We start from the raw sequence: 12209 nt of genomic DNA, 5'->3' as shown, positions 1-12209 counted from the left end.
GTATGAGATAATGACCCCAAACTGAAACTATGGCTTTGGCAGCTGCTTGTCTTCTAAACAAACAAATTGAGATTAAATACCAGAATTAAAACCATTCACAAATGGTGCAGGGAGAAAAAAAATAAAGGAAAGCACAAGGATCAAATACTTGAGCACTTCTGATTTTATTTGACCAATGGTTGACCAGTCAATTGACCAGTTATTTTTGGACTAGTAAAAACCCTAAATCTAGTTAATAAACTCTCAGGCAAGGACCGTGTCTCTCTGTTTTCCATGTCTGTAAGGTAAAATGCACACACATGGCATTATTATGAATAGTAGAATGTGCCTGAGGCACAGAGGATCTGAACTTCCTCTACGTTCAGTGCTGCTAAGGCCCATCTGTAATAACAGCACCCCCAAAAGTGAGTGCGGCAAAATACTTTTTGCGAGCTTGTTAGGTTTTGAAAATAAACCATTTTAAAATGTCTTTTTTTTTTAAGTTCAAATCCTGTTCTTGGGCCCAAACAAAGCCTGGAGTCTTATCCCATTCCCTCTTTGTACGTACCAACCTCTTAAAAAGTGTGCGCACAAGGCCATGCAGTTTTGCTATCTTGATTGGAATATCTGGGTTCTGGTAGTCAGGAATTAGACTCCGCGTTTGAGCTGCATGGGGAAGTTTGCACAGCAGCTGCTCATGCTACACACGGCTTGATCTAGTACTGAGATGCCTCTTTTCCATGTGCACTAAATCCACTTGCAGATGTTTGCAGAACAAAGGCCGTGTTAAAAGAGCCCAGGTTTTATGGGGCACATGAGGGACTGTAGAGGCTGTATGTTAACGACAGAAGGCAGCAGGCACAGATGTTCATTCCAGCAGATGTCAGGCTTCTACTAGCAGCACGCCATAAGCTACTGCCAATGTCTTTGTTCTACTGGTCTGGCAGGGAGACTGACCGAGAGAGATGAAGCAAAGATGCTGCTCTCTCCTAGAATAATTCAGTGATATCCAGCTACAGGCTACCCTCACTCCCAGGGTGGAAGCACCAAACACTGGTTTCTAAAGCAAAAGTGATGATGTTTTAAGACTTGGCTGTGATTTGGAAATTTACTGAAACAGCTACTTCAGAATAGTTACCTTGAGATAAGCCCCCCTGGGGACACTCTTATACCAAAATAAGAATGTCCACATAAGGAGATATTCCAGGATAGCTATTTTGGTAAACTTCCCAGCAGGGGTGGCGCCAGCCTCTTCCAGGTGGGGGCGCTGAGGTGGACTAGACAGAAAATTGGGGGGGGGGGGGCTGCGCTATACATTTTGTGGGCACACATGGGAGCACTGAGGCTCCCCTGTGCCCAAGCTGGGCCTTGGGAGAGCATGAGGGCTCTGGCCCTTCGCTGCCTCTTCACGGGAAGGGCCCCGGAGCCACCCTGGGCTCTGGACCTGGGGCTCAAGGTCAGCTCCGCACACCTCACGTTGCCTGCCGCCCTGAGGCACAGCTCTGCGCAGTTCCTGGCAGCCCTCGGACAGCCATGGCAGTGGGACCGGACCCCTTACAACATCTGATGGCTCCTGCCTGCCCTGCTCACAACAGCAGCAGCATCCCCTGTGCTCCCAACCATGCGCTGCTTCATCATGTGCCATCTCCTCTTTGCAGGATGCCTGCCTATCTGGGACTCGTTCCCCCACCCACACTCCCTCTGTTTGGGGCTCTCCACCCCTAGTCTGTGCCCCCTATTCCCTTAACCATGCCTTAACCATGTGCTCGATATGTCACCCTTACTTCTCCTTCTGCTGCTGGCTGTGGCTCTGCCTTCAGAGCTGGGTGTCCAGCAGCAGCCATCGCACTCCCTGCTCTGCCTTCAGAGCCAGGCCCTGCCATGCCACCTTTACCTCTGTGTGACGTTTGACCTTTGCACTGGGAAGGGTGGCTACGGGCGGGGGGGGGGTGGACATAAGGGCCCTGCAAACCCTCCCCCAGCATTGCCCTGCTTCCTAGTGTAGACAGGCTCGCCAAGGGGAAGGACGTGTGTAAACATTTGTGTGTGTAAAGTAGCATAAATGAAGGCTGAAAATTTCACCTTTGTAATCCAGGGCAAATTTGCAACAAGGTTCCAAATAGGGCCCTACCAAATTCAGGGTCCATTTTGGTCAATTTCATGGTCATAGGTTTTTAAAAATTGTAAATTTCATGATTTCAGCTATTTAAATCTGAAATGTCATGGTGGTGTCATTGTAGGGATCATGACTCAAAAAGGAATTGGCACGGGGGCGGTCGCAAGGTTATTGTAGAGGGGGTTGCAGTACTGTTAGACTTACTTCTGCACTGTTGTTGGTAGCGCTGCCTTCAGAGCTGGGCAGATGGAGAGCGGTGGCTACTGGCGGGTGCCCAGCTCTGGAGGCAGAGCCTCTGCGAGCGGCAGCGCAGAAGGAAGGATGGCATGGCATGGGATTGCCTCCCTTACTTCTGTGCTGCTGCCTGCAAAGCTGGGCCCCTCAGTCCGCAGCCGCCACTCTCCGTCCACCTGGCTCTGAAGGCAGCAGCGCAGAAATACGGTGGCATGGTATGGTATTGCCACCCTTCCTTCTTTGCTGCTGCTGGTGGGGTGCTGCTCTGAAGGCAGCGCAGAAGTAAGGGTGGCAATACTGACACCCCCCCTAAAATAACTTTGCAGTCCCTCTCTTTTGGGTCAGGACCCCCAATTTGAGAAATGCTGGTCTCCCCCGTGAAATCTGTATAGGGTAAAAGCACACACAAGACCAGATTTCACAATCTGAGATGCGTTTTTCGTGGATTTGAATTTGGTAGGGCCCCAGTTATAAAGCTAATATTACTGCTGTTTTATGTAGAAAAACACCTCCCCACCCCCATGGAAAATTTAGATAAAAATGGGAGGAAAGTTTTAGTGAAAACATTCAGTGGAAAATTTCAACTCTTAATCAGAAATGAAAACTTTACCATTTTTCAGCTGTATACTGTTGAAAACCAAAAATATTTTAGCTAGGAAAACTTCAGTTTTGGGTTTTCAGTATTTCATCAAATATGTTCTAGGAAACATAATTCCTTGAAAATGTTTCCATTTAGTTGAAAAAACTACTTTGTATTTTCCCCACCACACCTCTCCAAAAAAACAAAAACAAAAAACTGACAGAAAACTTTTGACCAGCACTGCCATTTGCCCCCTCACTCTTCTACCTTCCATCTTGCCCCATTTGTTTATTTCATACAGCTATCCTGTCTTAGTCGTGACCCTAACAGCATCCCAGTGCAAGAGGGTAAGGGGTTTACTGGTATCTGGTAGTGAGTTTCAGCTGGCCTGACCAGTGTACCCCAATTCATTAATGTCATAAATTGTATCTGATAGGTGTCACGTAAGGTATCATTGAAAAACTAATAACATGCTGATCATTAATAGTCTTGCCTGGGGTAGGTACAGTAAATGCCTAAGGGACCATACAAATAATGAAGGAAATGCAGAACTAAAATATGTTTACCGGACAAGTCTGGGGACTGGGTAAACAGGTTTCTCCCAGACAAAGGATAAGCCAGCACTTCCAGCCAGGTGTTATCAGCCAATTAGTATCACATCAGGTGGCCATTAATTTGCACAGGAGGGGGCAGGAACAGATCAATATACATTTTAGCAAATACCATCAGGAAAGAAACTAGCATGGAACTTCCTTTATCACCAGACCCCATGTCTCCTTCCTCACGGTTTGAATGAACTTTATTTTGGGGATCAGGTTTCAGAGTAACAGCCCTGTTAGTCTGTATTCGCAAAAAGAAAAGGAGTACTTGTGGCACCTTAGAGACTAACCAATTTATTTGAGCATGAGCTTTCGTGAGCTACAGCTCACTTCATCGGATGCATGCCGTGGAAACTGCAGCAGGCTTTATTTATACACAGAGAATATGAAAAAATACCTCCTCCCACCCCACTGTCCTGCTGGTAATAGCTTATCTAAAGTGATCATCAGGTGGGCCATTTCCTGCACAAATCCAGGTTTTCTCACATCCCCCCCCACCCCCATACACACACAAACTCACTCTCCTGCTGGTAATACCTCATCCAAACTGACCACTCTCCAAGTTTAAATCCAAGTTAAACCAGAACATCTGGGGGGGGGTAGGAAAAAACAAGAGGAAATAGGCTACCTTGCATAATGAAGGTAGCCTATTTCCTCTTGTTTTTTCCTCCCCCCCCCCCCCCCCAGATGTTCTGGTTTAACTTGGATTTAAACTTGGAGAGTGGTCAGTTTGGATGAGGTATTACCAGCAGGAGAGTGAGTTTGTGTGTGTATGGGGGTGGGGGGGATGTGAGAACCTGGATTTGTGCTGGAAATGGCCCACCTTAATTATGCACATTGTAGGGAGAATGGTCACTTTGGATGAGCTATTACCAGCAGGAGAGTGAGTTTGTGTGTGTGGTTTTTGGGAGGGGGGTGAGGGGGTGAGAGAACCTGGATTTGTGCAGGAAATGGCCCACCTTTATTATCATGCACATTGTGTAAAGAGTTGTCACTTTGGATGGGCTATCACCAGCAGGAGAGTGAATTTGTGTGGGGGGGTGGAGGGTGAGAGAACCTGGATTTGTGCTGGAAATGGCCCACCTGATGATCACTTTAGATAAGCTATTACCAGCAGGACAGTGGGGTGGGAGGAGGTATTTTTTCATATTCTCTGTGTATAAATAAAGCCTGCTGCAGTTTCCACGGCATGCATCCGATGAAGTGAGCTGTAGCTCACGAAAGCTCATGCTCAAATAAATTGGTTAGTCTCTAAGGTGCCACAAGTACTCCTTTTCTTTTATTTTGGGGAGTAACCTTCAGAAGAATCCATTTCAAAGTTTCATTGGTCTATACAAGAACTTGGGGTATTTTGTCTTTGGGGAGAGATTTTGACTGGGTGGGAGGAGTCAGCCATCTTGCTCTTTGAGCGTGCAGTAAGAATCTTACCTTGAATCAAGACTGTAGTTTTGTTAAGTCTTAGTCTCTAGAAAGCATTTTTCACCTTTATTTGCTTGTGACTATTTCTAACTGTATTCTTAATACTTGAACTCACTTAAAAGCCTACCTCCTTTTGTTAATAAACTTGTTTTACTTTTAATCTACACCAACCCACTGTTTGAATTAAAGTGATACAACTGTGAATTTTGTCTCTTTAGAGGAATGAACGAACCTTGTTATTCCTCTGAATGGTCCAGGAGAGGGCTGGACATTAAAGAGCATGTGGTTTTGGGAAATCTTGGGACTGGGAGTGTTGGAGTCACTGGGCTAATAGTAACAATCTTGGGAGATACCAGTGTGTGGCTGGGCTGTAACAAGCAGATGGCTGGCATCAGAGTGCAGAGCCAGAGTTGCTTAATACACAGATGCTCAGTGCGTGTTTGTCTGCTGGGTGTTGCTGTTCAGGCTGTGAGCCACAGCAGCAGAGCATTTAAGGCCCCCTGGGTGACAGGGCAGGCTGTGACGCAATCCAAAGTAGTGAGTGGTTGTACCCCAGAGCGTGACACAAGACTGTAAGCAATATGGGACAAAGACTGTGTTTCTACTGCATTTGGAGAGCATACTCCTGGAGAGCATCACCTTTAAATATGATGCTATTAAAACTGCATGTATCTTTTGTAACTGAGATTAAATTTCACTTCCGTCTTGAGTGTACAGCCTTCATCCAGCGCTGGTTAACTGTCTCTTGGAGAGGAAAAACTTTAAATCAATTTCAGTGTGTTAGAGTCAAAGAATCCTGGGTTAAATTATGTTTTTCAACCTTGGTGAATCTCATCTTGAATGTCAACACTTTCACTCCTTGACCCTATTAGACCTTTCTGAAACTATTTGTTTGTTTTTTTTTTCTGTTCATTCCCACAGATTGATCATTTTGGATTTGATCAAGATCTTACATTCCAGCAGCGGTACCTAGTAGCAGATCAGCATTGGAGAAAAGACAATGGATCGATTCTCTTCTACACTGGCAATGAAGGCGATATCACCTGGTTTTGCAATAATACGGTGTATATAAAATAGATTTTTGTTCTTTAATATTGCTCTTACTTTATAATGTGGCATATTAGTGGGAGACCGCATCGGAATACGTATTTAAAATCCAAGTCTGCAGTAATTTTGATTAAAATAATAGTGTTCCTTGAGGAACACTGAGCTAAAAGAATAAACAAAATAAGAGTTTAGGGCCTGATTCAAAGCCCATTGAAGTAAATGGAAATACTTCCATTGATTTCAAAGGGTTGTCAATCAGATCCTGAGAGGAAGGATGATATTGTGGTTGAGACACTGGACTGGTTGTCAGGAGATTTTGGTAAGTCACCTCACATCATGTTGCTTTAGATTCCTCATCTGCCCTCTAGGGGAGTTGAGTCTAGATTCATGGACGTGGTCTGATAGTAAGTTGATGATCACCATAGGAAAGTCTGTTATACATAATAATAGTAACTGAACATCCATGCTGTCACACAGACATGGTAGTTGGGTGAAGTAATCCTCTTTCAGTGCACTCCATACAAGCAATGAAATTGTTGCATGTAAATTAACTTTAGAATTAGGCTGTGATTGTGATATATCAGAGGTAACTCAACCAATATCTAGGACTGTCACCATGGCATAGATACATGCCTTGCTGCCGCTTGGGTATAATTCCTCAAGTCAAAATGTCTGAGAACTTAAAAATGGGATGGTAACGGATTTCAAATCCCAGTGGTGATAGAACCTGGAGATGTTTTGAATAAAAAGAGCTTTCAACCATGCTTGTAGCTATTTCCATCACTTCACATTGACTCAGCAGATAATCTAGACTTCAGTATGTCACACCTCAGAGTAACGTTCTTGGAATCTTATATAGATTATAGACAGGGATTCTGTTTTTCAGGGCTTATTTTTAGTAACTTTTTAGTTTTATGTAGATATTCAAAAACTGGGTGGGGGGGAGGGGGAAGGGTTGGGGACCTTCTCTTTGTGTATGCTGCAATATATACATTACTCATTACAGTAGTAAGAACAACAGGAGTACTTGTGGCACCTTAGAGACTAAGAAATTTGAGCATAAGCTTTCGTGGGCTATGGTCTCTAAGATGCCACAAGTACTCCTGTTCTTTTTGCGGATACAGACTAGCACAGCTGCTACTCTGAAACCTGTCTTAACAGTAGTATATGCCGTAGCATCTTTAGCACGCAGAAGCAGGGACTACATGGACCAATTAATGCACAACATGTGCCTGTGCTTTATAAATCACACCCCTATTGTATGCGTTACTGCTCCATGTAGACAAGCTCCTAGATACAAGTAACCAGTTCAGGTGTTGTTCTGGTGTTCCCTGGATGAATGCTGATTTCAGGGGGTTATTTATGTCAGGGATGTCTTATTGGTTTTTGAGTAACAGCCGTGTTAGTCTGTATCCGCAAAAAGAAAAGGAGTACTTGTGGCACCTTAGAGACTAACCAATTTATTTGAGCATAAGCTTTCGTGAGCTACAGCTTGCTTCATCAGATGCGAATTGCGACTTTTAGGTCTGTAATCGAGTGACCAGAGAGATTGAAGTGTTCTCCCACCAGTTTTTGAATGTGATAATTCTTGACGTCTGATTTGTGTCCATTTATTCTTTTGCCTAGAGACTGTCTGGTTTGGCCAGTGTACATGGCAGGGGGCATTGCTGGCACATGATGGCATATATCACATTGGTAGATATATCCTTGCAACAAAGCCACACTGTCAGAGGCTCGTTCACCTGCACACCTACCAATGTGATATATGCCATCATGTGCCAGCAATGCCCCTCTGCCATGTACACTGGCCAAACCAGACAGTCTCTACGTAAAAGAATTATGATTACAGACCTAAAAGTCGCAATTCTTCAATAAAAAAAACTTCAAAAACAGACTCCAACGAGAGACTGCTGAATTGGAATTAATTTACAAACTGGACACCATTACACTAGGCTTGAATAAAGACTGGGAGTGGATGTGTCATTACACAAAGTAAAACTATTTCCCCATGTTTATTTCTCTCTACCCCACCCCTCCATCCCTGGCTACACACGTTCATCAACTGCTGGAAATGGCCCACCTTGATTATCACTACAAAAGGTTTTTTTCCCTCTCCTGCTGGTAATAGCTCACCTTTCCTGATCACTCTTGTTACAGTGTATATGGTAACACCCATTTTTTCATGTTCTCTGTGTATATAAATCTCCCCACTGTATTTTCCACTGAATGCATCCGATGAAGTGAGCTGTAGCTCACGAAAGCTTATGCTCAAATAAATTTGATAGTCTCTAAGGTGCCACAAGTCCTCCTTTTCTTTTTATTGGTTTTTATCAGTTAAAACCGTAACTAGAAGCCCTATTTATATAGTGTTTGCTGCAAAATGACGTTGATGTCACCTGTAACTTAATCAGAATCCTGGGATGTGTATAAGCTTTATTCATAGATTTCCCATGAGCCACGTCCCTTTTGCTACAGCAGTTATGGCAGCATTTCATGAACTGGCTCTGGCACAATAGTGCCACTTCCCCTCACCTGAGATGTTTCTCTTTTTGTGTACCCACTTGCCCCTTGCAGAAATTTGGCCCTGTGAATATTTTCAGTGATTTACTAAGCCTCCATTACATTCTGTATCTGTCTAGTTCTCTTTACTTTTACTATCCTTAGACAACAGTTGAGTGACTAGTAACTGAGTCAGTGGCATCTTCGCTATTGAAGAGTATGAGTTTAATGGGTATATTTAAATGAAAGTGCATAATAATTCAGTGTCTGCTCATTGTTTTAAATGCTCCTCCCCCTCCCCCACAGGGTTTTATGTGGGATGTGGCAGAAGAGCTTAATGCCATGTTAATATTTGCTGAACACCGATACTATGGAGAATCCTTGCCCTTCGGAAACAAGTCTTACAGTGTAAGTGCCTTTTCCCACTCTGATCACCCTCTGGTTTCAAGGCTTTTGAGAAGAACTGGCTGCTTCCTTTCTCCTTAAAATTCTTCTTTGCTAGTGTAAATTCTGCTGGCTTGACTCATGTGAATAACCCTGTTGACTACATAGTAACTACTTGCATGAGTATGGGGAGGTGGATTTGGCTCCATGTTTACTAGTATTTGCGGCAGGAGAGTCACATTTTCTATAACTATTGATTCTGTACAGTTGCTTTCAAAAGCCTCTAGGGATTTCCAGAATTACAAGCTACACTTGCAGAGATCAATTCACCTGTTGCCCAAATGCAGTCACCTCTGGTGTGATCCTCAGCAGATCACAAATTGCAAATGGAAAAACAAAGATTGGTGTTTGAAAATCTGTCCCATACTATATAACGTGTTCTTGTTTCAGGATTCCAAACATCTGAATTACCTGACGTCGGAACAAGCTCTGGCAGACTTTGCGATACTAATTCAGCACCTAAAGGAGACAATTCCAGGAGCCCTAAATGCTCCTGTGATTGCCATAGGGGGATCCTATGGAGGGATGCTTGCAGCCTGGTTTAGAATGAAATACCCTCATGTGGTGGTTGGGTAAGTGCAGTTGCTGTGCTTAAACACAGATCAGTAATGGCACATAAAAAATGACTTGGAAATAGAGGGACTGGTTAGGAAGACCTAATCCTTCTTTGCATTTATAATTTGCATTTATAGCTATGAATATCATGGAGGCACTCTTGAAGGCTTAGAGTTAAGATTGGGTTAAATTTTTCATCTAAAACCGGGATTCAACTTCTTTGTTATTGACTGAAGAATAAAGTATCTCTTCCGAAATTTACAGAACAGAATCTAGCAGTTGGTTGTAGTAGGCACCCTTCAGCCTTGAGAGGCCATGGGTATGCACCCCTGAGTGGTAAAGAATTCACTCAGTTGGTTTTATGGCAGCTGTAGCTGAAGACACCCACTTGAGAGAGACCATCTCTGCTGCATCTGTCACATTTGACGGTGATGTTTCAACCCTTTGGGCTCTGCCTTCTGCGAGCTCTTTTCTCCTCTGCTAGGCTGGATGGCTTCCTCTCGTAACTCCGGAGACCTTTAAGCTCTTGTTTCCAAAGGCTGCGGTCCTGAGTATGATCTTCCCACATCCAGGTCCGTTTATTTGAGGTCTTGCTTGCACAGACCCTTGAAAGCAATTTTGGACGCCCTTTGGGTCTTTTTCCAGATGCCACTTCACCATAGAGGATGCCCTTTGGGATGTGCCCATCATTCATTCGGCACACACGTCCAAGCCAGCGGAGGCATCTCTGTTTGAGGAGTGTTTGCATGCTGGGTATGCTGGCCTGTTTGAGCACCTTAGTGTTGGTGACTCTGTCCTTCCAAGAGATTCCAAAGATTCAACGGAGGCAACGTATATGAAAGCTGGCAGCTAGTGTTGACTTTTTTCTGAGGATTTTCAAGTAAACCTGTTAATTAAGTTATAATTACTTTTAAATGATCCCTTTTAAGAAAATTGACTTTTTGAGTCTCCTGATCTTTTCAGGCTCCGTTGTCCTTAAAAGTTGCAGGTGGCGGAAAGTCAACCATTTATCTGTGATAACATTGTGTCTCTCTCTGGGGTGAGGTAACTTTTAAAATTTATTAACAAAACTTAAAAAGTGATTGGGATTTTTGGCATAACCAAAAAGTCTTATTCAATGAATATCTGACCAATAGCAATGTGTTTTACAATGGCTGTTTTCGTTCCTTGACGCAGCAAATGTAGTTGAGCGTGGGAATCTCCTCGCCCCTGAAGGCTTAAAGTGCAGGCAAGCTTTCCTAGGCTGGCTAGGACTTCATATGGGACAGGCCAAGTTTGGGACACTTCACTTGGCGGCCCCCTTTTTTCTGAAGGTCAGGTAGAGAGAAGAGCAAAGAGTCGCACTGGGCTGAAAACTCAACACCTCTGTTTATATTCCTCTTCTCATCATGAGGAAAGAGAGATGCTCCAGGATAAACTATGGTGTTGGAGGGTAAGGGTTTCCCACAATGTCATTGTGAACATAAGCTCTCTTCTTGGTGTCTAGAAGAAAGAGAAGCTCCTCTATATGCCCTCCAAATGCCTGAGCCAGCCTTATCACCCTCCAGCAAACGTGCAAGGGAATTAGTAGAGTTGTTTGTAACTTATGTGGTCTTTGCCTTGGCAAGCAGACTGCCCAGCTGTCCCAAGGGTTGACTACTGGATGCTCTTTCCTTGGGCAACTTCACAGTTCATCATGGGAAAGTTATTTTGGTGACTTTGCTTTGTAGCATCTGAGGCTCTCCTGCCACAAAGCCAGCATCCATAGCCTTCTGTGGCTTTTATGACCGAGGCAGCCACTGCTATTTTGTATTGTATCAGACCCTATATAGGATTACTGTATAGCTGTTGGCAAAGGATTGTCCTATGGTTATGGCACTGGCTATGACTTGGGAGCTCTGGGTTCAGTCCCAGTTCCACAGGTGACTTTCCATGTGACCTTGGGCAGGTCACTTAGCCTCTCTGTGCCCCAGAGTCCCATCTGTTATATAGGAATAATAATTCTACCACCCTTTGTCTGCCTTGTTTGTTTAGACAGTAAGGTCTCTGGGGCACAGACTGTCTCTTTAGTGTGTGTGTGTGTATGGTGCCTAGTACACAGTAGTGTCTAGAGACCTCAGTTGGGATCTCTAGACACTACTGTACAAATAAATATAAACATGGACTAAGAGCTGCAAAATTTTTAAAAATGTTTGAACTAGCATCTGACATGGCTAAAACATCTACTTGTTTTGCACTCCATCTTGTGGAATATTTTTGCAAATGTATGTATTGTTCATGTTATTCTCAGTCAAGAATGTCACAGATAAATTATAAACACCTATTTTTAGAAGTTTTTAATTAGAAGACAGCAGCTGTGAGGAAAGTGTTGCCATGAGGACAAAGATTCATTTTTTTAGAGGTGCTAGATGCACATGTTTCACCAAACGATCTTGTCTTTCTGTCTCAATCCACAGAGCTCTTGCAGCCTCTGCCCCAATCTGGCAGTTTGAAGATTTGGTACCTTGTGGCACTTTCTACACTATTGTGACAAATGATTTCAAAAAGAGCGGGCAGTGCTGCTCAGAGAGCATCCTGAATTCCTGGGGGGCCATTAACCGTGTCTCCTCCACAGGTAGGCAGTTGGCAAGACCTTTCAGGAATCATGCTTTTCGAAGGATCACAAAGTTCAAGCAATTTGCTTAAAGAGAATCATTGTAAATTTTAAAATTGCACAAAGTGTGAGTGATTGTCTCGTGTATAATTAATTTTTTTTAAA

General features: G+C 43.7%; 1 protein-coding gene across 1 annotated transcript in view; it reads left to right on the top strand.

Annotated features, from left to right (window-relative positions):
• Positions 1–12209, top strand: part of PRCP (prolylcarboxypeptidase) — a 70177-nt gene that overhangs the window by 42119 nt on the left and 15849 nt on the right. Inside the window, exons 2-5 of the mRNA XM_073335818.1 lie at positions 5849–5989; positions 8780–8881; positions 9308–9489; positions 11908–12065. Coding sequence (XP_073191919.1) covers positions 5849–5989; positions 8780–8881; positions 9308–9489; positions 11908–12065 — 583 coding nt within the window. The remainder of the gene's footprint in view (positions 1–5848; positions 5990–8779; positions 8882–9307; positions 9490–11907; positions 12066–12209) is intronic.

Source organism: Lepidochelys kempii, chromosome 1, assembly GCF_965140265.1.
Source record: "Lepidochelys kempii isolate rLepKem1 chromosome 1, rLepKem1.hap2, whole genome shotgun sequence".
NCBI lineage: Eukaryota > Metazoa > Chordata > Testudines > Cheloniidae > Lepidochelys > Lepidochelys kempii.
This window is presented reverse-complemented; position numbering and strand designations above follow the sequence as displayed.